The sequence below is a fragment of the Sprattus sprattus genome, assembly GCF_963457725.1.
Source record: "Sprattus sprattus genome assembly, chromosome: 6".
NCBI lineage: Eukaryota > Metazoa > Chordata > Actinopteri > Clupeiformes > Clupeidae > Sprattus > Sprattus sprattus.
The window spans coordinates 191,590-219,444 of NC_137925.1; the positions used below are offsets into that span (position 1 = coordinate 191,590).

The 27,855-nt window shown below is 42.7% G+C and overlaps 1 protein-coding gene across 1 annotated transcript; it reads right to left on the minus strand.

Moving 5' to 3' along the window:
- Positions 1-9,429: 9,429 nt before the first annotated feature.
- f8 (coagulation factor VIII, procoagulant component) lies at positions 9,430-27,751 on the minus strand (the record flags this gene model as incomplete). Its single annotated transcript, XM_080840252.1, has 26 exons — positions 9,430-9,585; positions 10,188-10,370; positions 12,185-12,333; positions 13,348-13,489; positions 13,626-13,787; positions 14,262-14,347; positions 14,951-15,022; positions 15,180-15,296; positions 15,616-15,798; positions 17,508-17,739; positions 18,543-18,788; positions 19,132-19,297; positions 19,413-20,631; positions 21,065-21,274; positions 21,498-21,648; positions 21,997-22,214; positions 22,648-22,729; positions 22,834-23,005; positions 23,181-23,433; positions 23,925-24,149; positions 24,482-24,658; positions 24,819-25,034; positions 25,525-25,647; positions 25,982-26,070; positions 26,617-26,863; positions 27,745-27,751. 26 exons carry the CDS (start codon positions 27,749-27,751, stop codon positions 9,430-9,432), a joined length of 5,283 nt encoding a protein of 1,760 aa, XP_080696378.1.
- Between the last annotated feature and the right edge of the window lie 104 nt (positions 27,752-27,855).

A 27,855-nucleotide genomic window follows, 5' to 3' on the forward strand; every position in this document is an offset into this window, starting at 1 on the left:
TTCATCTTTGTCACAGAACTGTCAGCCAAGTTACTACGATCAATGACCTTATTAATAGGAGAGGACACACTTTTGAAACCCTTCAGACCTTGAGAATGCCTCCACAACACACACTGAACACCTGTGTTCCATACAGTGTGACATATTAACTCACAGAGGTAGTTATAGGCAGAATATATGGGTAGAAATTCAGGAGTCGGGCGAATGCTGGCATGGCGGTGCTCAACCACACCTGGACGTTTTTTTTAGTTTTTTTTTACTCGTAGCAAAGAATTTCCCCAGTCTATGAACAAATGGTTGTCTGTTGAAATACTGAGGGGATAGTCAGAGTTGTCTAGAGTGGACTCAAGTAGATACCTTTAAACAGGACTGGGTTGTGTTTCAGCATAGGCTAGCTCTGCAGTTATTTCCTTTTGTTATATGCAAGAGGATTTGTCTTGGGTAACATTTAGCTGACATTTATTGAAAGAGGACTATTCCATTACCAATTACTTCCTTTAGAAAAAAAGGAAGGCTTTAAAATGGTGTTTTCACTTTATGGTTATTTTTTATCTGTTATCTACCAAGTTAAATTTGTAAAATGCATGACATTTATTTTGTATAACAACAATATTTTGGTGACAAATCAAGAAAAGCAACACATGTGTTTTTATATACAGTATGCCTATGTTAGTTTAAATTACTTACCAGTCTCAAAACTTACGTTTGTATCTATGCATACACCAATATGCAGCAGCCTGTGCCATTGGCTACATGACCATTGGATTACTATGTTGGAGAAAAAACATAGTGTCAGTGGCGGATGTAGAGCCTTAATCCCCTCTTTGTAAGTACTACATTGCCACGCTCAATATACTGTATGCAGTTGGCAGTGTCTGATTTAAAGCATCTCACCTCTTATCATTTTCATAACGATTCTGGCTTCCGATTTGTATTATATGACTGATGGACATAGAGCACTGACCCATAGAAATGTTATTTTTATGATTTTAATTTCCTCATTCTGTGTGAAAAATAGCCCCAAGCTCTTGTGTGTGAATCATGGCAGGTAATGCTAATGAGATTGACTGAGAGCAGATTTGTCTGCTAGTCAGATAGTGGTTGGTTGTGTGAAGATATCCCTTTTAAAACGGTTAGTTAGTTAGGTAGTTTGTTTTATTTGGTTGTATTTTCTTCATTTGGCAAGACAATCAGTGCACTGCTTGTTATCTTATGGTTGAAGAAAGATGGTTGACCATCAGTTACTGAACACTAATCATTGGCTTGACTTTTAAAAAAAAAATGAAGGATAATGGTAAATATGCCTAATACTGGCCTTGTCAGCACTATAATATATTATGTATATTATTCTTTGTTCTAAATGGGAAACACACAGCTGGCAAGTGCTTTTGAAATCTGCATTTCAGTTATTTCTCTTTTGTTTGTTTTATTTTTATTTTTGCCTGCTTGTTGGGATTATTTTTTCACTACATTTTTTAGCTGAGAGTCATCTTAGGATCATCACTGTATTTCTGTCACGCCTGTCAGTGAAAACAGCAGCATAGCAACTCTTTGGCTAGTTCCCGAAAACTTAGCTTGTGCCAGTTAGCTGTGAGTCAAATCTTCTTTGGTTGCCCAGGCAACGCATTTCTCCTATACATCTTCTGGACATGAGATGTTTTTGGGCATGCTTTTTCTTCTGAATAAGTTACAGCCTAAACAACATGGCCTCACATGAGCCTGTGCCCTAGGAATTCCAGAGATGCAGTACTGTTGTCTTTCTGTGTGGGCGATTTACCTCCTAATAACTGGTTAATTTACTGCCAGTCTTTTGTGATGGCACCTTGAATAGGCTGGAAGGAGTGAGATCAGAAATTCCAGGTCAGGACATACCTCAATTGCCCTGTTCTCCAGGTAAAGATAACGTTTTATTCTGTTCCCCCTCTTTATGTATCATCGTTTGGGGCAGAATACAAGTTTAAGTCAGACTCATAGGGGTGAGTTTAAAATTCAGATTCTCGTTCGTCTCACCGTTTAGAATGTCTCAAGAACTCAGGGACTGCTTGTTGGATAGTTCCCAATGCTCTGTTACCTCTCTTCAGGTCACGTACCGCAGTATTTTCCTCTCTTCTCTGGAGTCACAGAACAAGTACACGTTGTGAAGCAGTGCACACTGCTATCTTGCGGTTTTGCTGTAGAAACACTATACAGTCCAGAACCCCAAAGGAAACTCTATGCTACTTTATCTGTGCTTTTAGGCGGACTTAGCGAAAACAGCATACATGTGCCATTAATTGAGTTCAGCTGTCCACATTCTTGGCTTTGTTTAGCTTGAGCATATTTCTTCCGCAAGTTGGGGGTGGAAGGTCTTCCATGACATGCTTTATGTTTTAACCAAATGTATCTCTTCAAGCTGTGTGTCTGTGTGTGTGTGTGTGTGTGTGTGTGTGTGTGTGTGTGTGTGTGTGTGTGCGCACTGTAAAGAGGGAGGAGGGGGGGAGAGAACAGGAAGAGAGCATTTCTGAGCCCTGATGAGTTTATGTTCCAGTTCCCCAGAAGCCTTTCCCTTTCTAGGCCTCTGTCTGTTTATGCAGTTTTTACTGTCTGCAACTCTTTAGCATTCAAAAATGTGTATGACAAGACTGGGATTTTTGTCACTGTTACTGTCAGTTTATATGGATAACGCAAAGTCATCTCACAGCTATTACCTCAGAAACTACTGTGGAAATGACTCTCTATATCTGTGGGGAGTTGCCATGGCATTACCTTGGACTAGAACTCAATGCATACATGACTCAGCAGTTTAATTCCACATAATGCATATATTATATCTGATTGACTGACAGGCAGTAGCATACAGTTTAATTATGTTCTGCGTGCAGTTTTTTCTCAAGTGACATAAATAATCTTTTTGTTTTACCTCACTTAGATGTTAAATCTATCGAATTAGGATTTTTTTTTTTAAATGTATCACTGCCAGATTTGATTCTGACTAATTTGTACACTTTTTTTTTCTTTGAACTACTGTCAAGAATTAAACCCTTTTATGAAATTGCAGTGCCTGCATAGAAATATATGCTGTGTCCGTTCTACAGAGGATTTATGTTTTTGTTACATTCAAACTATCATATAACCGTTTACATAACCCCTATAAAATCCTTGGTAGAGTACAGCTCATGTATGCATCAAATATAAATCTAATGCTTTCTTTAAATATGTACATTGTAACCGCCTCCCAGAGGCTGTTGCTGTAAGTCTCGGATAAAAAAAAAAAGATATTCTACATGCAGATGTAAAATGACGTGTTTTTATTGTTTTTGTTTTTACCAAGCCTATTTCTATAGTCTGAGTTTTTGACTAAGATGAGCTGTGTTGGGGGGGGGGGGGGGGGGGGGGGGGGGTCTCTCTGTGAACCTCAATGAAGAATTTTTATTTTGTTAGGTGTTTCTTTCTGACCCGATGCTACCGTTGTGTATTGTGTTTGTGCAACTTGGGCACCTCCTCTTCTAAACCTCAAACTATTGATATAATTTCTATGTTACTGTACACCCCCCCCCCCCCCCCCCCCCCCCCCCCCACACACACACATTCAAAACAAGGCTGAATTATAGACCGAGCCAAAAGGGCGCCCAGAAAAAGTCTATCTATCTTGCATCATGAACAGCATATTGAAATATCTGTACAACCTCTGGCTGCACCCCCGTCTCCCGTCCCCATGGTCTAGTGGTTTACTGACTGTGTCCAGTCCCCATGGTCTAGTGGTTTACTGACTCTGTGTAAATCTTGGATTGAAAGGGGAAGGTAATCTGTCACCATACAGGCTATGTTTGCATGTTTTTGTCCGTTACTTGTGGTAACACATGGCAACACAACTTTTCACCATTCTTGCTAAAGCTGAAGTGCTAAGTAGCTGTGCTAATGTTATGCTACTATCCCACTGTGTTCACCAAACACTGACACAAACCGCTGCAAAAGATCATTACAGTAGACCAGAATGATTTAATATGGCCCAAATTGGATAGTTCATGTGAAAACGATAAAAGGCAAGATGAAAAGCCCTCACAAAAATGGTAATTCTTTAATACAAGTCTATTGGTGGTTTGGGGGGGGAGTGCGGCCATTTCTGCTGTTCTGTTGTCATGGTTATGTTCCAAAGGTGGACTGTAATCTGGTGCCCCTAGGCCTAATCTGGCTCTGATTCAAGGACATTATGCTGCTAGATATGAGTAATTTGTATTCATGTGAATCGTTTTTGATCCTCTGTAGTATGCTTCCTTTTCTAATAAACCTACAATAAGCATCTACTGTTGTGTGGCTTTCCATTACTTCTTTTGTTTGCTTTAATGGCAAGTATCTGCACAGGGCACTGTATGAAAAACATGAAGTACTGGACATGAAACGTGCAGAAGTCACCTTTTCACCGTTCACGTTCACCGTTCAAGACACTTACAAATCATTTTTGATGTACAGTGCCGTGCAAAACATTCTAGGCACTTGTGAAAAAATACTGTAATGTGAGGATGCTTTTAAAAATAATGACTTGAAGAGTTTTTCCTTATGAAATAACAACAAACAAAGTGCAGTAAACTAGAATAACAAAAGCAAACTAGAAAATCAAAGCAATGTTTGGTGAGCGCTCCCTTTGTCTGTTTTCAAGGTACACTTGTATAGATTTTAAGGTACTTGGCAGGTAGGTTTGAGCATGTCAGAGAACACAGGTCTTCAGTGGATTTGGACGGCCTTGATTCTCTGTCTCTTCATGTAATGCCAAGTTAGACTGGTGTCTGTCAGTGCTGAGCTGATGGCCTTTACTCTTTCAATCTGCACTGTGGTCTATTGCTTTCTTACTTTCTTTCTTTTAATAGCATATAAAAGGAATACATGTAAAATACGATATTTCCTATTGACACACTAATGCTGTGGAAGGGAGTGAGTTCATTTGTTCAAGGATGGAAAATAACTGTCTGAGAGAAATGTTTTGTGAAAAATGAAAAGCAAAGTGCGTAAAACAACACAGTAAGTACATATTCTTCTAAAGGCAAACGCCAGCCACGTAGGGACAAAGCTGTGTCTTCAAAAGGACAACATCTTGTTGTCCACATGCGTACCTGCTCCCAACACACTGCACATAAATGTGTGTGTGGTGAACGCATTAGACGATTTGAAGCCGAGACCTCAGTCACCAGGAGTGGAGGCTCAGTCACCAGCAGTGGAGGCTGTCAGGTCAGTTTAGCCCTGGGTGCGCTGAGTTTGATTACGTCGTTTGACCTACTTCTTGCGGAGCACAAACCCAATGTATGCTTAGAGAAGAGTGACCCAGAAAAAGAGAGAAAAAAAGGAAATGCCATATTTTAAAACAACACAGAACAGTGTGTTTTAAATATGGCATTTCATTTTCTTTTTCTGGGGACGGGGGGGGCAGCCAGAGATTTTACGGCGCTTTCCATACTGTACCACACATTTGTCTGAAAGTTTGTTCTCCCTTCTAGCAGTGCAGGGCAGTGGGGCTATGATCATGTTGTGTTGGCATAGACAGCCCTTTAATATCACAAAATGGAACCATTTCAGTTTGTCAACATATGCATTGGTTTGTATTTTTTCTAGTACTCTTGAGACCTATTACACAGGCAAAACCAAGACCATTGTTAAAGAGCTCATTGTATGGTTAAACTTAAGTTATGTCTCTCTCTCTCCCTCTCTCCCCCTCTACCTCTCCCTAACCACCCCTCTTGCACACATAAAATAGCCACACATGCACCTATACACACAGAGGGCACAGTATGTGCAACGTGAAAATCAACGATATCTGGGTCCTAAGCAATGAATCATGAGCTTGGCGACTTTCACTAACCATGACATGTGCAGAAGAAGAAGTCTGTAGAAAACAGAAAATGGAGATTTTCTCCAAGATTAATGGAGGGTTTCTGTCAGTTTTTTTCTTTTCTTTCAAAGAATTGCTCTTTTCCCAAAAGGCAGCCCTGGCTGGAGACAGAAGCATGAAACAGACTTCATAAAGACTAGATGATGCTAATGTATATTGGCAACCCGCCAAACCATCCCATTGTTTTGCAACAATTGTCATCACAATGAGGCCACTGCCCAGTGTGCTGTTAGGGTACATTGGACTAAGCCAGGGGTTGTGTAGGGGCAGGACACGTTCAATAGATGGAGCCAGATCTCCAGCTCTAGTTCTCCCTCTACCCCTCCCACACTCACACGGCCAGGAGCTTTATAAACTGTCTGTCGGGGTCTGATGACACGGCCACAACACACCCACGAGAGCCAATCAGAGCCTGGCATTGGGTTTTTGCCATTTGTCCGCCAAGTGCTCAGACCTTGGTCAATTGGCATGTTGTGCAATGTACATGTCAGTAACTGTTTGGGAGGGGAAAAAAACGTGCAAAATAACTCCCCTGAGTTGAACAGGTACAAATCCCCGAACGCCTTCCATGACAGCATGCTTTAGGCAAACTACATTTTGTATGAAATGGCCCTATGCATTTTTTATGAGATTATGAGATGGTGATATTGAGAGATGTCTTGCATGTAGCACAGGTCACATGCTCCTTGTAGGAGGAGAAGGACAGGTGCTCAGTTCTTTTTTCTCTCCTTGTCATGATATGTGATCATGTACGGTGTGGTGAAGTCTGTTTGGGTCAGAAAATGCAACACTTACAATGACCTGTGCCATGTAAAACCAGTGGTTTGCAGTGCCTTGAACTTAATCATCTGGGAACAGGCAGATCTAATTCATGTTCTACTCCCATTACCACACACATACACACACAGCCTGTGGTTAGACATGAGTGGGTGAAATTTGTCTGAGCTTGGACATTTTCTTTGAAGCCCTGCTGAATCACGGGTCGCAGGAAGTGCTCCTGTGAATGATCTTATGTGAAGCCTGAGTCATCACCATAAGGTTTGTACAGACTCCAGTTAATGCTTGCAGAATAGTCAGCTTGTTGGAATTATTACCAAACCGCTAGATTTTCATTCCTAAAATAGACACCGGTTTAAGAGGCTCGTTCTGACAGGTTTTTCCAATTGCATATCCAGAATTCCGAAGTATCCCTAGTCAGCCCTGATGCCTTTGGGTTTTATTTGTCGTCTCATGTACTGCGTGACTCTTTCCCCCCTCAAGACCCTATCACACGTATTTTTCACAATAACCACTGTTAGTCACTGTAGACATTCCAGTCTCTGGTGTGCCTGCTAGGTGCATGAGCAGTGAAGCCTGGGATGGAAAGAACAAGAAATGTACACATTTGAGTAACGCAGTCCATGAATCAGTAAGGAATCATGCCTCATTTTCCATTATTACGAGTCATTGACCCGTGCACACATTTTTAAACGCTTGCCTCTTTTTAGCAAGCATGGGCAACCTTTTTCCTACTTTCCAGAATGCAGTGTATTTAAGCTACAGTGTCGTGCCAATGCTTGTGTAGGCACACGTTGTGGTTATGTGTTTATGACCAAACAGTTTCATTCTATCCGTCTAAGCTAAGCTAATGTAAACAACCCACACCCCTCCAGTGTCCAGTCATAATGCTGCGGTCCCATTGTCTGGGCATCCACACCCACACCCCTCCAGTGTCCAGTCATAATGCTGCGGTCCCATTGTCTGGGCATCCACAGTCCTGGCCGTTCTCCTGAAAGTGATGCAATGCCGTGTGATAAGACTGGACAGCAGAGACGCCTGTTATGGGGAGGTTACACCTATTTCCTTCCTCTGAGGACCCCTCCAGCAATAATACAACTGGGTCTCTAGACCCGTGATGAGAGCCATCCATACTCCAGCTGTCACCCTGACGCTAATCGCCTCTCCTGCGATAGCCCGTCTAAACAAAACACACATGTTCACTTCACATCAACGTCATAGTCGAAAGGACGATCGGACTTCCCTGAAAGGCTCACTCAATTGTGACACGGATCATGTATGTGCATGTTGGGCATGAGTCAGTTACAGGAAAAGTCAGCCGTACAAAAATCCACCACACGTTGATGTCTTCACTGTCTTGACATTCCTCAGGGAGCTTGAGAAATAAAAATGATGAATGGATAAGCAGTAAAGTCATAGGAGGATGGAACTCATCACACACTGATCACACTCAAATCATCTACTGTGTGTGTCCCTGTATGTAGTACACAAGCATGTGAAATGTTAAGACATGAAAGAGTTAAAACTGCTTAAACGTTATAAGTTATGTATTTACAAGAATCTTGTTGTGAGCCTGGCCTGCTTTTCGCCAGTGTTTTTCTCAGGGTGAGACACCACACTTCAAATCCAAGTTAAACAGCTCAAAGGAAAACTTTCTCTGCAAGCGGAACTGATAGTTCAGTTCCCTTTCAATCTCAAGAACATGTAAACGTTATCATCCGTCTCCCCTTTCCTTTCCGTTTCCATACACATCCTCTTTCACACCATTTTATAAACGTCTTTATATGTGCCTTTTACATTTCTCTGGCTCTCTATCTCTCTCTCTCTTCCCCTCTTTCTCTTTCTCTTTCTCTCTGTGTGTTCCCTACTGTGACAACAGTATTTGTTCAATTCATTCTAACCACAGCCGTATTTCAAAGCATCAGTTTGCACCAGTCATTTTCTTTCACACATGTGTCCATGGTAGGCCAACACAGAGCAGACCCTGCTGATATGACCTTAGAACAAACACGGCAGGACTGAGAGCACTGGCTCTGGCCAGATAAAGGTCCCCTGGTGTGTGTGTGTGTGTGTGTGTGTGTGTGTGTGTGTGTGTGTGTGTGTGTGTGTGTGTGTGTGGGGCTCTGGCCAGATAAAGGGTCCCTGGTATGTGGACACTGGCGAAGGTGCTCTCCTTCTCAGAGGAAAGTGTGGAGGAACAGCAACAGAAATAAAGAGAGAGGAATAACAACTCGATAGCACTGCCTCCGCTACAGTGTCTCTTGAGGATGGCAAACAAATAGCGAGGAAACAAACGCCATTCTTCCCACGTCCAGTGGAAAAGATCCAGACCCTTGAGCTGGGTGTGAGTCTGTTTGAACCGCTAGAGCAGAGGTCAGTGACCAGGGAGGAGGACAGTTTCTGGTTTACTGACGAGCCAGGACATTTGATATTTAAAATATAAGTTTAATTTCCCCCATAAAATCCCCCAGGGAAAATAGACGTTCTTCTCTCTTCACAGTGCAAACACAATTTCTCACAAGTGTGACATACCAAAAACCTTTGATATACAAAATAAATACAGCATGATATACATGATATTTACAGAGATTTCAAATTAAACAGAGGTTGTGTGGATATATTAGTGGAATGTGGAATCTAACCTTCTTCACCATGTGACTTTTGTATGTATAATTGCTTAACACACAGCACTGACAGAAAAACACATTGATAGTCATGAGTTATACAAAAGAGTCTTTCAGAAGCAAGTGCTCAATATTATTTTTCGTCTTCCGTCTCCTCCTGTGGCGCAATTAGATCCTCTGTTGTGTCTCGCACCCGAGGAACTCCAGGCGAAGGGCGATGTCATTAATCCAGCCTTTGGGATGTACGCGGATGTAGCGGGTAAGGATAGGAGGATCAAAGAGGTTCATCTTCTCTTCATGGTGTTCCATGTTTCCTTCAAAGATCTGAAATAAAAGAATACACAGGCTCTGTGAATTTCAACCTCTAGTTCTGTAGCTTATAAACATAAATGTACTCAAAGCCTCTTTGGCATCAGTCATGTAGTATGAAGATAGTAATTGACAGCTTATTACAGATGTATCCAGTAGCCACAAACCTCCGCAAGACAATAACTAATAGACCATCTGTGGTTCTTCTTATTGCTCCATTGTGAAACTAGTGCTTGGTGTTAAGAACAATCTGACTGTGTGTGTGCGTGTGCGTGTGCGTGTGCGTGTGCGTGTGCGTGTGCGTGTGCGTGTGCGTGTGCGTATGCATGTGCGTGTGTGTGTGCGTGTGCGTGTGTGTGTGTGTGTATGTTTGTATGTGTGTGTGTGAGTGAGAGAGTGTGTGTGTGTGTCTGTGTGTGTGTGTGTGTGTCTGTGTGTGTGTGTCTGTGTGTGTGTGTGTGTGTGTCTGTGTGTGTGTGTGTGTGTGTGTGTGTGTGTGTGTGTGTGTGTGTGTGTGTGTGTGCGTGTGCGCGTGTGTGTGTGTTCTTGTGTGTGCGCGTGCGCGTGCGCGTGTGTTCTTGTGTGTGTGAGGTCCCTGTGTGATAAACAACACACACCTTCACCCTCTGTGTCCTGTCCTCCATCACTGTGGTCCAGGCGTGTCCGTTGTCGCTGGTGGACACCCCAAACTCGGTGACCATCATGGGCTGGAAGACGGCACGCGCCCCCTGGGTGATGATGCCCGTCACTCTCTTCTGCCTCCCCAAGTCCACCTGGATCCACTGGTGGGGGTCATTGCTCTGGAGAGAGAGAGAGGGCCAGAGGGGATGGGAAAGCTAGAGTCACTGGTGGGGGTCATTGCTCTGGAGAGAGAGTGGTAAAACCAGAGAAACTGATGGTTCTGAGGTGGTCTCTTCATTTTTTCCGCGGCTGTATATGTGTTGAATCAGCTTTGGCAATAGTGTTAAAAAACATTCATGCTAATAAAGCTTCTTTGAATTGAATTGAATTGAGTGCCAGAGGGGATGGAAAAGCTAGAGTCAAATCTGTGGTAATATAGCCATGTTGTTTGCAATGGGGGATGGTTTGGCTTCCTTTATGTGTTTATGTTTAGGTCATTTTCGGGTGTTTTTTTGGAGGGTTAGATTACATGGATGGACACAACTGACAGTTACAATTTCCTGAAGACACTTAAGTCTGAGCTGAGGTGAAGCAACATTTTTCACAGATCTGCCTTAGGGTGTCGTTTTTCAAAAGCTAAACACAATGTATCCACTACAAAAACAACACTAAATCCATGTCAGCATGTTCTAGAGTGAGTCCACTTAAAATAACAAAAGGTCTTGATCCCCCTTATCACAGACACAGACACCTAAGCCTAACCCTAACCCTTATCACAGACACAGACGCATTCAGTGTGGTGGCGGAGGGAAGTTGTCAGAAGCTGACATAAGTGGTCCATTTTTCAACCCGGATAAATCCATAAAGAGAGACAATGGTGTTGAACTTGGGCGTTCCTTGGCTTCCCTTTATTCCTGCTGCCTGGGAGCAATACGGCAGCACTGCTGGGACATGTAATGCTTAATCACCCACCCACCTAGAGAGACACTCCTTCCAGTGAGATTCATTTCCTTTAACAGTGGGATATTAACCCAGTGGGATATTTACCCAGTGGGATATTAACCCAGTGGGATATTAACCCATGGGATATTAACCCAGTGGGATATTAACCCATGGTTGAAGCCTGGGCTTAGATGGAGAAAAGGTAGCTGGGGCAATTTAAAGTAATTTAAACCAAACCCTACAGAAAAAGTCTAAATAAACATTGTGTGTATATATGGGCCATTCTACCGAATTCGTGTAATATGCAGTCCCTCAACAATAAAAACTATTTACAAAACAATTAGGTATTTAGGCATAGATATTTAATTAGAAAATGTTATGGTCTATATAAACCCAATGCATTACATGAGATAGTGATAAGCTAAATATGTACAAAATCATCATTTATAGGGTACTTTCTATTGGGAAGTAGCTGTCCCCAACCCTGACACCTAAATTTCAATGCCTTTAAATAACACTTTTCAATTTTTTTAGATTTTTTTCAATGATTTAATTTCAAAGATCTTTATGATTGGGTTGAAACAGAACTTGGAATATTTAGATTTATTGTGGGTTTAATTTTTAAATCAATTTACTATACTCAAAAAATCATGTCCCTAGTTTTCATGTCACTACCGAAACACAAGAGTTTTAGTCCATTGGCTGAGCCTGTGTTTTAGCCACGACTCTGCATTTTTGACCATGCAGTGACACTGCATCTCTGTCCCTCATGATTGAATGGTAAATAAAAGCCTCTGCTTTTCTGCTAAGCGCCTAGAGGCAATTGTATTGTTATGGCGCTATACAAATAAAATTGAATTGAATTGAATTAAATGAATATATGTTAAAGAGCGTGATGACGTTCAGCTCCTCATGCCCTCTCGGAGGTCTTACCTTCGGCCGCCAGGCGTTGGCCCGGCCCTCCTTGTGAAGCCTGGCGAGGGCAGGTGCCCAGGGTAAGGGTTAGGTTTAGGGTAAGGGTTAGGGTTAGGGTTCGTCTCGGAGGCCTTACCTTCGGCCGCCAGGCGTTGGCCCGGCCCTCCTTATGAAGCCTGGCGAGGGCAGGTGCCCAGGACAGCAGCCACTTGGACAGGTAGGAGGAGGCTATGATGCTGTTGTCAGGGATGCCCTTCTTCTGCATTCCCAGAGGCATCAAACAGCCTGGGATCAAAGACAGAACAGGGTCACAGAGACAGAACACTCAGTGTTCATGAGTCAAGGAAGAAATAGGAATAGAGAGGCAAGCGTTTAAATGCTTATCTTGGAGGGATTAAACAACCCAAGGACATACAGACTGATAAATCTTTGAAGCTGTGAGGTTTGGTTTTGGAGCTGACGAACAGAACTTTAAAACAGTCAACACTTAAAGAGCTTGGAGAAAGAAAGATAGTAACTTTTTCACCGTGCACACAAAAATAACTCGATGTCTTAGTCTCTCAGTGTCTCAGTGTTCGTGCTGACATACTCCTCCAAGTATGAAAAGGCATTTGAACATCTGAGACTTATATCTTATATGGCTTCAATACAGCCAAGCAAAGCATTGATCAACACTCTCCTATTCTACCGTTGAGGATGATGTTTCGCAGAGATAAAAGAGAATTGAACAAGAAAGAGAACTCTCAGATTACAAAACATGAAACGGGAAGCTGGAAGTAAGGAGAAACAAAAAAAAGAAGCAAAAAGTGAAAATAAATTGAGGGGCTTTTTCACATTATATTTACTTAAGCGCCCTTTACTGATATGTATGTCTGACTGTGTGACAGGGCCTCACAGTGAATCCAGTCTTGTGGGTTATACACACACACACACACAAACACACACACACACACACACACACACACACACACAGTAAATCCAGTCTTGTGGGAGGCATTGTCAGTCAGTGAACCTCACAAACACACCATGGATCTCACAGCCAAGATATTTTCCCCCTTTCATGTTAAGTGTGGTGCTGTCAACGTGCTACTTAAAAAAAACTCAAATGAAAAAAGCTTTGATTGAAGCTATTACTCACTTCTTTTGCAACGCTCATTAAGCTGAATACAGAGAATGCACACATGTATTGTTCAATACCCTCTGGCTCTTCACTGAAGAGAAGATCACAGCGAGCAAAAGAAATGTTCAAAAGCAGCGCATGTCTTTGCAGATGGTGAATGGCATTTCGGCAACACTCACTATTGACATCACACCCCAGAAGCTCCAAGCGAAGAGTGGGACGGCCCTTAGATTCGGTTGGATTCACTCTGACGTACTGGCCCAGGATGGGTGGGAACAGGAGATTCTCCTTTATGCTCGAGCCATCATGGTTGCCTATGAACTGTTCAACAAAACCACATTTTCAACCAAAAAAAAGTAATGACATCCGACTTCATTATGCAAATATAGTACAATGATGCATTTACATTAACTATAAAAAAACACATTCGAAGCCCAAGCACATGAGAGATACTCACTTTGAATGGTTTGGAGATATTCCCTTGGTAGATATTCCAATGCTCGTTGTCCATGCTGTACGATAGGGTGTACGATATGGTGAAGGTCTCTGAGAGGCCCATAGTGGTTCGTGCTCCCTGCGTCTGGATTTTGTGTACTAGCATAGGCCTCCTTAGGTCCACCTGTTTACAGAGGGAAAAGAGCTGTCTGCATAGATTGTAATGGGTTCCGGACGTTCTTATGTAACACTTTATGCTTTTGCGTTTAGGCTCTGGGCTCTGTTAAGCGCTTAGAGGCAATTGTATTGTTATGGCGCTATACAAATAAAATTGAATTGAATTGAATTGAATTTTGACATTGTTGAGAGCAGTCTAACAGAAACGGCTTTGTGTCATGGTTCATCCTGTTCGTCCCTATACAGTACATTATCCCTTACATAAAGGGACACCTTGGCGGCAGTTATGCCTTACCGAAAACATTTAGGGTGTCGCGATGTAGGCCTACACTCAAGATGTAACAAGATGTAGATAATATGAAGTGTTTGTTGCCTTAATAAGTTTAACTTATGAACGATACATGCGATTATGATTCTGTTGCAATGAAGTGAGATCTTGTAGGTGTGCCATGTGATTCCTGTCTCTAACTATCTACCTTACCTGAAGCCATGATGTTTTTGTGTTGCCAATCCAGGCGTTAACCGACCCAGATAGTTCCAACCTGGCCAAGCTAGGATCCCAGTTCCCTGGTCAAAGGAACAGAGAGACAAAAAGGCAACCTTTTAATTACTGTCAAAGCTAGTAAAAAAGTGTGCTTTATGCAGCACTGGAACAGAAAAGTGAAAAAGGAGAATAATGGAATGGATTTATGCACTGTGCATTTTCCAATCTCAGGTCAGCTAGATTGGAATGGCTCTGTCGCATGAAATTAGGTGTGGCAGTTCCAATCAGCTCTGGAAGCCTTCGCTGAGCTGAAATGACCCCGCAGAACTCCGTGGTGATTATGAATCCACAGAAAGGAACATTATAGCTGCATAGGAAACAGCTTAGGAACGGCTTAGGAGTCTTTTTTTGTTTGCGTCATTTATGACTGCAACACAGTTTGTGTTCTTTTCTCTGCATTCGATCCCCCCATCACTTTTGTATTCGTGTTTAGAGGACCTTTTGGGAGATGTCCACAGAAACCTCTAACTCAATTATTTAAAAAGTATCTAAAGTCTCCTGATCGGTGCCCTCTCAGCACCCCAATCCATACTCACATGAACGCAATGAATAATGAAATGAACATATTGAAACACTGGGCAAGAACCTTAAACTGACAACAAGTTCGTTGCTGCTTGAGAAATTACCATAGTAGTCCGAAGCTGAGATTTGCTCATCGTCGATCATTCCTGACTGCATCCCGAGTGGCTGAATGCACTCTGTAAAAGAATACAAAAAAAAGGGTAAAGACAATGATTGTTCACAAACTTATGGTGAATTGATAACCTCCGATAATGTCAAAATCTAAAACATGAACCTTAATCTAAAATTCTAATTCAGAATTTGAGATGGGTGCGAGACTGACTTGGCACCTACTTTTGTTATAGACCAGCAGCTTGGCTCTCATGCCAGAGAGCTGGTGCTCCCCTATGGTGCACTCCACCAACCAGGTACCCAGCGTAGGCGGGCTCATCTCCACCGTGCCAAACACACCTGCAGGCACAGCCAGAGGGACTCACTGTCACAAACTGGAGAGAGTTGTGTACATATGCCCCATTTAATTATGTTAAATATTCCATTCAAGTCATTAAATTCCTATATTGATTCAAATATGTTAACTCGATGCTATGAATGGACACGTGCACGTGTGGGTGGATAACTTGACCAGTAGTTGAGCTGCATGGGTACCTGGGTAGAGGTTGAACACACCCATCCTGTGCTCCTCGCCGTTCTTACCTGGATAGAGGTTGAACACACCCATCCTGTGCTCTTACCTGGATAGAGGTTGAACACACCCATCCTGTGCTCTTACCTGGATAGAGGTTGAACACACCCATCCTGTGCTCCTCGCCGTTCTTGACCCTGAATGGGAGTCCGTGGAAGTGGACCGCGTGGAACTCGCCCCCACTCCCGAGGTTCATGAGGTGCCAGCGGGAGAGGTTGTACTGCTCGATGGCCAGCCCAGGAAGGGTCTCCGCCACGAACCCATTGATGGCTGCAGAGGATTTATGAAGTTAGAATGTTTCTCGTTTTCTCTCTCTCTTTTTCTCTCTTTCTTTTTCTCTCTCTCGCTCTGCCTCTCTCTCTCTCTCTCTCTCTGTCACACATACACAAACACGCAATTATTTTCGTCGTTACATGAACCAAAGCACCATCCCTAACGATCCAATGTGCCAACTTAGAGGTCGTTTACATGGAGCCTAGTTTGTCAATTTGATACGGATAGCTAATACAGATAGCCCTATCATACATACGAACACTCTCTATCCGCACCTTGTTTCCGCAACGATCGCAGTCCGGGGTAGAAAGTGAGTAGATTTGAATCGGTACGGGGGCTGTTGTTTGTCTGCACGGTTTCACGCAACCTGATGACGTCACTGCCCCATGTGATCAATTTGTGATCTCCAACAACTATTTATATCCCTTGTTCTCCCTCAAAATCACTCGTGGTGGGCCTCGTATTCACTCTCATTAACCCAGCCTACTGATTTTTAATTAGCCTCCTATCTTGATCTAATTCTTCTTATTCAGACGTAACATAACTTTCATGACCACAAATATAAATTGGCCAGCGATTTAATTGCTTTTTTATTCATAAATGTATGTAAAATGGCCGAAGCAAAGGCTCATGGGAAATGGCATGACAGACATGTCATGTTGTACTGTTCAAAACTCTTTATTATCAATAGAAAATATAATTCATTTTCGCATATCCTTTAGTCTGACCACTGATTTTATTAACCACCATAATGTAATGTTGCTAATTGGAGCTTGAATGTCTTGTGTAATGTATTTATCCGTTTGCTGCTTCCTTTACCTTGTGCTTTTGAGTCTCTTCTTCTAGGTTTTTCACGTTTTTTCAGTTGTGTAAATAAAGCGCTAAAGCGCCAGCCACAGGCGTGGGGTATGTACTACAGTCGGTTCACCACAATCTGCTGCCTCCGTGTTTACGCAAATCTCTCGTTGCCAGCCTCCGTATTTACGAAATTAAAAGATTCGATTGGTGTGAAAAGTAAATCCGATTCGGAGGCCCTAGACTTCGTGTGCATAGCACCTTACACACAGTACACTGAGTGCTGTAATTATGTCTTTTTCTTCCCGCTTTTGTGATCACAATAACATCCTCTTCAGATCTCTCCTAACAACACCTGCCTCTCAAGCCCCGTGTTGCTCGGGTGGATAGGTTTGTTATGGTCAGTGCCAGCCGTGTGTTGCTAGGGGATAGGTTTGTTATGGTCAGTGCTCCTTTTCAGCACTATGTTATGCGTCTGATAATGAGGCCCATGTTCTAGAACTAGAATGTTCAGTGAGGTGTCTAAAGTGGAGGTGCAATGCAGTCCAAGTAACACTACACAGTATACGATGATATATCCGCCATCAGTGTATGTATGGGAAGACGTCTGATTAATGTGTACAGCACTCTGTGCTCTGTGAAAAGAAAAGCGCTATATAAATGCAGCCTCTTTACCATTGATCATTATGCTATTTCATTTGGAGAACACAGCGGTGGGGGTGCTGTAGTATGCATCATCACCCCACCCATGGGGACCTGTGTGAGTCTCTGACTTGTGGTCAATTCTCATACCCCACTTTCATATCCTGTCTTGCTATACCGTTGCATAAAAGCTAGAAAAAGGACCAAAAGTAAACATTACATGTGACATGTGAGGCCATCTAAAACACTGGAGGGCTGTTTTCAGTTACCTGAAAACTTGTTGCTCATCTCAAACCAGGGGTCATTCTTATTGGCTTTGCAAGGGGGAGTGCAGAAGGTGTTGATATTGTCCTCCATGTACCAGCTCTTCCTCTCATCGAAGACGGTGAAGAGGAGGAAGAGATCCCGTACCCCTGGCTGCTGAAGGGTAGGGGGGGGTTTGAGAGTCCCTGGCTTACAGATCAACAGGGGGCCGATCAGTCCGGAGTTTATGTCCTTCTCCTGGTGGAGAAACATACCAGAGAAAAAAGAAAATAATTTCTCTGTTCATAGCGGCATTAAACTAGGAATATGGATTCAAAGTGCGGGTAGACTATTAGCACGTGAAATGTGCTTGAAACATTGTAGACCAATCCAATGCATTGGATACGACGGGCAAGGCAAAGAAGGCAGCTTCCTGGGACAATGATAATATGGGGTCCCCACACCATTAGCTAGGTGCTTGTTAATTAGGCTACAATATGGCAACTACCTGTTATACTGCTGGAAGTGAAGGCACACTAATGCTCCTGGGAATGAGCGAGTGACAGGATGAGCAGGAGCAAGGAGATAACAAGGAGGTGTGTAAGGAGTTAGCATTCATGTTCTGGCTGCTACGGTTATTTCCTACACTGTCATCTGTTTTGAATAACCTGTTTTTAATGGCAGATATTGTGTGCAATATGGTTGACAGTGTACAAACTTTAGCATAGAATAACAGTGAATCACTATGGGAATCACTATGGACGCACAGACTAACAGTGACTCACTTTGGGAATCACTATGGTAGCACAGACTAACAGTGACTGGGGAACCCCTTACATACTTTAATGGGAATCACTATGGTAGCACAGACTAAGGCTGTTGATTAAGCATAAAAGGTTCACCTGGATGAATGCCCTTTGTAGATGTGTCGACGGTGGGGGTCAGGGGATAGGGTTCGGGGGCCCATGTGTAGACGTGAGCCCCTAGATTTTGAGCCCCTAGAGTCACCAGAAACACCCCTGGTTAGAGGTCTTAATGTAGGTAAGAAAATAAAGCCTTGCCTTGTCAACGTTGGAGTAATAGGCACCAGTCTTGCAGTCAAAGTCGTTGGCGGCAGGTCCCTGACGTTTAGAGATTCTCCAGTTGTAGACCCTCTCCTCCCCAGGAGGCACAGGCTCTCCAGGGGCCTCATCGGGCCTAAAGTCCTGCCCAGGGATCCCGCTGGAAGACGTCTGCCCCTGGAACTTGTCATAAACCCCCTGAAGGTGCAGAGAGTAGGGCCTGGAGGCTTTGTTCCTGAAGACCACCTGATTGGAGGTGAGGAGCAAACCAGGAAAAAGCATTAATACGTTCAGTACCTTTGACCTGTTGTGTGATTCATCTACATGTGTCATGTTGTAAACACTGGTCAATGTAAATGGAGATCAAGTTATGGTTTTTACCTACTGAAAAGAAGTGAAAATGTTGAGAAAAGTTCATTTTTGACAAGAGGTTGGGAAGGAACCAACATGCTATGCTAAATTGAAACTGAAATCTCCCAAATCTCTGTGGGTTTGTTTGAAGATAAGGCATTAGCATGTTAAATCATGGCCCACTGTACAGGTCTATACCTCAGCAACACTACAAACCCTCAGCATGAAACAAACTCACCGTCAGCACATCGTTGACTTCTGCTCCCAGCACCGGTCCCATAATTCCGAGGTGTTTATCAAGTTCTCCTTGATTGACAGGCACCTGGAAGTCTCGGTTCTGGTAAGCACGGAAAACTACTTTCTTGTACTCAGGGAAGTACTTCCTGTATCCACGTCTCATTTCTCTGTGGGGTGACAAAACACATTATTGTGAAAAGTGACATTTTTACTTTTTTCTCTATACCACTGTTTAGTCATGTAGTAGGTGTATTTGTGTGCAATGAAAGAAAACAACTCTACTTTGGCTTAATGAGTTGATGGGGTTTCTTGATTCCGTAATCCCACATGATTTCCTCAGCTGCGATGTAATAGCTGCGGAAGTTTACTTTGCTACCTCTTGCATTCAAAAGCTTCTCGTGAGGGATATCATTCATGGAGAAGTTCTTTTCATCACTGTAGTCGTCGTATTCAAATGAAAATGTCTGTTTTGTGTCTGTCGTATTGTCTGTGGAGTTGGACAAATCCTCCAGGACACCGAGGTCTACCATTAACTTATCTGGGTCTTTGTCGTCAAAGTACAGTGAGTTTAGGCTGTCCAATGTGTTATCTTCAATCAGAGCTGGTTCTCTAAGAATGTCGTTACCGCTATACAGGTCTATCAAACTATCTTCCTCTGTGTGCTTTATAAGGTCAAGTGCTTGTCGTCTCTGTAGCTTGCTCCTGTTTTGACGATCGGAATCATTCTCCAAGCTATTGCTCACTTCCTCCCAGGTCTCGTTCAGTGTCTGGATGGGGTTATTCGAAGAATGTTGGACCAGTCTTCGGAGGATGTTTCCAAAGAAGTCATTTAAGGTTTTGTTCTTCTCTGAAGAGCTTTCATCAACATCTACCTCAGTGGCGTTCTTAACTGTCATCAGCTGGGCTTCCTCCAGACCTACCGAATCAAATTGGTCTGGAAAATCAGGCAAAGCTCCACCACTGACCTCCTGGACTTCGTTCGCTGATGTGCCTCCCTCAGTGTTCTTGACTATAACTGACCTCTTCCGTCGCTTCGCTAGGTCCCCATTCAGCTCTTTATCTCCCTCAGTGTTCTCCACTATAGGTGACCTCTTCCGTCGCCTCGCTAGGTCCCCATTCAGCTCTTTATCCAGCTCCTCCAGGATGTCCTCGGGTATCCCACCATTGAAGAGAACATCACTGTCCGCCTCGCCCTCCACACTGATGTACTTCACCTCACACACCATCCTTCTCTTGCTCTCCGTTCCTTCCACGGGGAGAGTGTTGTCCAGCTGTGTGTCATTTCCTTGCGACTTCCGGCACACTTGGATGGCTACGGTCCGGTTCCCCTGGTGCCCTCTGGCACCCCTCGCCATGGGCAGTGGGAAATAATCTTCAAAATCATCATAATCTTCCTCAGTGTCCACCAGGGGCAACCCCTTCTCACAGTGGAACACTGAATACTGGGCACTCATCCCTTGGGCTTTCAGGTTAGGGTCAAAAGCACTGATCTCCCACTCTCCTGTAAAGACACAAGTGGAGGACGCTTAGGAAGATTCTCACATAATTGAGTTATACTGGCTGGTATTACTAATTATCCTGGTTGTTTAATGGGTACTGAAATTGTTCTAGAGAGTTATGTACTTGTATTGAAAACCTTCAGGTATTTGATTTTGTTTGGAACGGAAACCCTAGGTTGTTGAAGGGTAACAGTTCTTGAGAAAGAGCCATGTAGTTGTTGTAAAATCCTTCAAATGTTCAGAAAAGAGGGTTATGAAATGCAGGACTCCTCACACCTGTCCTGTTTGTGCATACCCACCTTTGCTCTTCACCATGGCATTCAACCTAAGGCATGCACAGTTAAATAGGTCAATCATTTAAGCGTATATCTACATGTATTTTATGTACCACGGCCTTTTGGCTCATAGCACATCAGAAAAATCCCTGATGCTTACCAAGTGTCTCCATCTCTGTTGCCACGGTTTCCCCACTCATGGGGAAGAGAGTGAGAACCGTGTCGTAAACTGTGTCTTTCTCAAAAGGATTTCCTGTGAAGTAAATTGACAGGAAGTCGCTCTGCGTCCCCACGTTTGCCAGATGCCAGAAGGTGACGTCGCCAAGGCAACTCTTGAATTGGAGGTTGCTGTACATCAGTCCATTTACAGCTGGGGAGACAGAGCACGGGTGGGCTGAGTCATCAAGACATCTGATGTCTAAAACTAAAACAGCAGGCTAACAGAAAGCAGTAAGTCTTCCCAACAACACAACAAACTGTACTTAATGCGCCAAGCGCCTAGAGGCAATTGTATTGTTATGGCGCTATACAAATAAAATTGAATTGAATTGAATTAAATGGACAAAATAGACAACATGGACAAGTATACTTACTATTTAAAACATTCGAGTTGTAGAAATCTGGATCCTGAGTGTTTATGGCAGAAGGGTCGTCACTGTACTTATTTATGTTCTCATTAAGATACCAGCTTCTGTTTTCATCAAATATGGCAAACATCAGATGCTTCTCCTTATCTGAAGTTACCTGCAAACATTATAGCATACCACACCAACGCACTTTCATCAGAAAGTCATAATATTTTGTCATATTATATTGTGAAAAAATTTGACTTTACTGCTCATGCATTCATACATAACAAGCTAGTTTAAAACTAATATATCAATCAATCAATCATACATTTCACAAAGTGTCCTTAGAAAACGTTAAGAGTCATGGAGTAGGCTGGCTGGGGGTGGGTGGGTGTGTGGGTCTTACTGTGGGTAGGGGTATAATAATTAGATTTGTGATGTGTAATTGTATAATTGTATTGATGACCCAAAAAAACACCAATAAAAAGTGTTAAACATAGAAAACGTTAAGAGTTGTCCTCACCACTCTGCCTGAGCGGTCCAGTGAGCCTTGTTTACAGATGATGAGGGGACCCACCAGCCCCGAGGCCAGGTCCCTCTCAGGGTTGAGCGTGCTCTGGTACAGACGCGTGAGGCAGCGCGGGTCGGCCTCCGTGGGACCGTCCTCAGAGGTCAGCTTCCAGAGGTATGTGAAGGACTCGCCCGGCTGGATTGCAAGAGTGCTCATGTCCTTATGGGATGCTGGCAAAGAGTGAAAAGTGGAAATGTATTAATCAATGTATGTACTGTATGATTTATACATTTACGTTATTTTATTTAGTTTATTCTGTTTTATTTTGTTTATTCCATTTGATCTTGTCTTATTTTATTATTCTTTCAATATCTAATGCACTATGTACAGCACTTTGGTCAGTGCAAGCTGCGTTTAAATGTGCTCTAAAAATAAACTTTACTTACTTACTTACATCCACATTAACAAATATGTATCCTTTTGATTTGAGTCAACAAAAGGAATATACTGTATGTATGCAACTAATGTTTTATTTAGCAAGTCCATAAATGAATTACACACTATGTCTATACATTCACGACAGTTCTCTCTCTCTCTCTCTCTCTCATTCTTTCTCTCTCACTGTGTGTGTGTGTGCATTTGAAAAAAATAAATTGGTCTTACCTTGTCGATGTAGTGACAAAATGCTTGTCAAACCATTGGGATAGATGTTGTATGGCCGATTAGCCAGATTCTTGAGAACAATCTGTGAAGAGATTTTAAAAAGGCCATACAATTTGTGATGAACATTGCAACAAAATCCTCTACATGTGTGTGACGTTAACATCCGATCCCACATGGTGTGTTCACCTGGAATTTGTCTCCAACCTCTCCTGTCAGGACGGGCCCCATCAGTCCCTTGCCTGGGCTTCTCTCTTTCCTCTTAGTGAAACTCTTGTCCGTGTACTCCACATACAGCACCTTCTTATACTGCTTCCCCAAGCGCTGCGGACCACGTCTTAAGTTCTCAGAGGAAAAAAGCCTGAAATAACCACAGCAATAGGAGAAGATAGCATAAGAGTGATAGATAAAAATGAATAAATGTAGTTTGTAGAATGGAAGATGTATTTGTTCTATTTATGAATGACCTTACGACAAAATAATAGAACCATCTGAAGTTCTCTCTCTCTCTTTTCCCCCTCTCTCTTGTCTCTCACCTGTCTCCCTCCTTAACATCTGGAGCATAGTCCCAGGTCACCTCCTCTGTGGCGATGTAGTGGACCCACACCTTGGGTCGTCCCTTACTCCCCGACCTCAGGACGGACGCGACGCCTCCACGCTGAAAGACAACAGTGGACATGAGGTCCTCCAGGGAGAACCCCTCGTCCACCTCGTCTATCTTGGCATTGCGCCTGTCTGGGCCCATGGCATCTGGGCATTCCTCCACCGAGAAGATGGCACTCATGCCAGCTATAGGAAGAGACAGTGCAAACTATTTTAGAGTATATGGAATAGCTAAGGCAAGACAAGGACCAGGAAAGTTACTTTATAGCAGAATTCATACACATTGGTAATTCAAAGTGCTTTTAAATGAGCAATGAACAAAACAACACAGTAAAAATAAATGTTTTAAAAGGCACAGTGCATTATCAAAGAACATGGAAAAATAAGAGATGAAAAGGGTACATTGCATAACAGTTAAAAGAGCATAGAAAAATAAAAGATTAAAAGGAAGCTTAAAGAACGTAGAAAACAAAAGTAAATAAATAAAAAGGAGAGTGCATTTGATCAGCTAACAAAAAGCATCTGAGGAACAGTTGGGTCTTAAGGTTTGCTTAGGTTGAAGTATAATGCCATGCCATGGTGGTAATTATAATGAAGTATAATGCCATGCCATGGTGATAATTAGACTGACTGACACTGAAAGGATCCGGGGTGTGATATCTGATCTCTCCCCCTACCTTGCTTATGGGAGTGGATTCCGCAGGAGATCTGGAACTTCCCCTCCGCGAGCGGCTTCATTAGTGCCGTAGTGAAGGTCATGGGGGTCATCTCCAGGGACACCTTCCTGTGTTTCATGACCACCAGCGAGTACTCCTGAAACTGGATGGAGTGGATCTGAGGGGAGGTGCCCACACCAATCAGGTGCCAGACCACGTCCTCATAGCCCTGACACAGAGCCAGACCTGCAGAACAGCACACAGGCGTACAGCCCATCAACAGCTATGACAGGGGACAGCACACAGGCGTACAGCCCATCAACAGCTATGACAGGGGAACATTCCTTCAAGCAAAAAGTGTGAATTCATTACATGTTCATGAAATTGCTTTTGCTACGATGTTTTTTTTTTCTCTTTTTCTCCATTTCCATAGTAACTTTTCTGTATTATTTTCTCCCCGTAAAGAGGACTCTATGATTCTATCTCATAGTTACACACTCCCATGTCTCAGAAGCACATTACCAGTCCAACATACCGGGTAAAGATGAGTTTAAATGAACATTCCCAGTCCAACATACCAGGTAAAGATGAGTTTAAATGTCCGTTGATGGTATGGTATTCTCTGGCCATTTCAGGCTTTTTGAATTTGTCGAGGGACCTCTCCAGGTTCCTGTACCAGCTCTTGTTCTCATCAAACACAGCAAAAATCAAGATGAACTCCGGAACCTTCTGCCTGCCCTCATCCGTCAGAACACCTGTGTGGTGACAGGGTGATGATGAATGCATGAATTCAGAAAAAAGAAAGCCGTCTTCTTAATAACACCCAATGACTGCATCACTCCAGAGAGGTCACAAGGTCAGTTGAGGCGGATTTGAGTTAGACATTGATGGAAGCATGGTAATGTTTTTCCAAACCTGCTTTGCAGATTAATAATGGTCCGATGAGCCCCGAGTTGAAGTCCCTGACTATGTCGACTCGGGAAGAGTAGGAATACGTGAGGCAGTCTGGGTCTGTGGATGTCGGGGCGCTCTGGATTGGAAGAATGTTCCACACGTACGTGTAGTAGCCGCCAGGAGCCACAGCGTCATCCTCCTGCTCCTGAGCGGTGGTTGAATCTTCATATCCCGCACCTAGAGAGAGTCATTGGTTAGGATCTAGGGTTAGGGTTAGGGCTCATATCCCGCACCTAGAGAGAGTCATTGGTTAGGATCTAGGGTTAGGGTTAGGGATCATATCCCGCACCTAGAGAGAGTCATTGGTTAGGATCTAGGGTTAGGGTTAGGGATCATATCCCACACCTAGAGAGAGTCATTGGTAAGGATCATCTTTACAGTCAGTATGGAGAAGAGCATTTGTTATTGTGCATTTTAAATGTCCAGGTGAATGAGTGGGTCCCTGAAAATCCTGATACAGAATTTATAAATATAAAAAAATCCTAAATATATTTTTGTATTCATCTAATTCATATTTTCATCCAGTTAGTGAGATTATTTTTTATGTATCTCAATTTTTCAGAAAAGTATTTTCACACAATATATTTTACAACCAATTCAGCACCTTTATAGTATACTGAAATAAAGCAATGAATAATTCAGATTCCATAGAGTGAGAGGGGCTAACCTTCTGATTGTTTCCAGTAGGGAATCCCAATGGGAGAAATACTAAAATGTTGTGACGCAAAGTTTTTGAAATGGACCACAACTTTATCGTTCACCTCGGCTCGAATGGTGGGACCTTGGATACCTGGCACACAAACAAAAACATCCATGAGAGTGGAAACAACGCCCTCGTCACAGTGAGCCCGTGTTATTATGCGGTCCTCGAGAAAAAAAGTATAATAAACTAGTGTGAATTGTCTAAGTCATTACATACTAAGACCGCTAACACAACATACTTCACACATGAGTAGAAATTACAAGCAACTAAACAAAGCACTAAAACCACTTTAATCTTATGAAGGCATGCTTAAAAATAAATCTCAAATAGGGTTATTTAAGAACAAATCAAGCATGTACTATATTTGGCTACTTGACATCAACTAATCAGTCGGTACAGTTTTACTTGATGTCATACTGACCGGCCCATGGAGGCTTTGATTTCTGTGTTGTAAATGTGGAGTCTTTGAATTCAACATAAATGGCCTTGGTATATTTTGGGATGTCAGGTCTGGAAAAAGAAAACATGATAAGAGATTAAAACGAGAGGAAAAACACTCACACTTTTTCTGTGACTGGCAGAGAATGACTCGTACCTGGCATTTTTCTGAATGATGACATAATTATAGATGCAGAATTTAGGTTTAAATATACACAAAGCTTTAATGAAAACCACTATTTGCCCTTCACACATTCATACATACATATATGCAGTACTGTGCAAAAGTTTTAGGCATTTGTCTTAACACAGCTATTTTCAGTCCTCTGAATTAGTGTGTTAATCTAAACTATCTTATTAAGATTTTCAAACATTTTTGCTGCCCTTTGTGCGTTGTTGATTGACAAGAGAAAACACGTTTGAAGATTATTGCTGTATTACTTACGTCCCAATACAAACCACATGCTCTTCCGTCAGTTGGAGAGACATACATAGTTATAGCACATGTATATACCAACATTAACAAACTAAATTATAAAAACTGCATTGAGTAACACCACATTTATTATGGGATGAAAGGCTACTGACACATAAGAGCACATCACTTGCTGCTGTTACCTTTGTCTGGAGGCCAAGTCTATGTCCCCTGAATCAAGGTAGTTCCAGGCTGTCTCCACGGCGCCGATGTAGTACTCCAAAGTCCTGGTGTTGGACTGTCTCACTGCTCCTAGGAAGAGTATGACGGACACCAGCAGCATCTTCTTCTTCTTCTTCTTCCTCCTCTTCTTCACAGCTCTCTGATCAGTCTCCTCAGGCTCACTCTGTTGCTCTGAGCTGAGGGCACTGAGGCAGGACTTTAAAGGCTCTGCCACCACATGGCCAAGGGTGGGCGGGGTAGTGGGTGTTCATCGTGAGTCGGAGGTGGTGGTGTTGGATGATAATGAGTGTGTGAGAGAGAAAGAGAGAGAAGAACAGAGAAAGAAGGTACAAGAGAGAGAAAGCAGGACAGACAGGGGAAGCTGGCGTGAGGAAGGAGGGACAAATCAAGTGAGAAATGGAGCAAAAGTAAAGGGAGGGGGGCAGGCAGCGATGGTGAATTGGGTAAGCGAGTTTGGGCCAAGAAAGTAAGAGGAAGGAAGAGGGGGATGAAGGGAGGATATAGTTTTATCAGCACAAACATTCCACAATTGTAGAACTTTTACCCCTGAGGGTACTTTCCAAGATGTAAACACATCCTGTTCCCCTTGTAGTTCTCAGAAACGCTCAAATTCAAGAAGATTGAACGCAAATGCAAAATACCCCCAGAATCAATTATTAATGGGACTGATCGCTGCGTCTTTAGGTCATCTTTAGGCAACATACACCCTAGGACAATATCCCTAGATTATCCCCATTCCTGTTTGCTCACAATGTTGTGTCTCCACACTTGTGTTTTTCTGCCACCCTGTGGAAGTAGTAAGCAATTACACATATCGCAGTCCTCTATTGGTGTATCTATGAAGAAATCGTAGTCTTCTTTTCACGAAGCAAACAATAAGTAAAAATGAGTTAAACCATTGCATGATTAATTTAGAACTGTGAATGTAAATGTGTCATCACACTTAGAAATGAACAATTTACATTCACAGTTCTAAATTAATTCATGTATGAGGATCACACTGAATGATTCAATTAAATCATTGGAGCAAATAACAGCGGTCCTGTTCAATGCCGTACTGTGCAACACAACAAGAATATGTGTCCAACCTGTCATATTGTGAACGCCAAAAATAAATAACGTGACAAAACAAAACACGCTATTCTGTCAACTGCCAGGTAATAAAGTTTATTACAATTTCTCATTATAAAGATACTCAT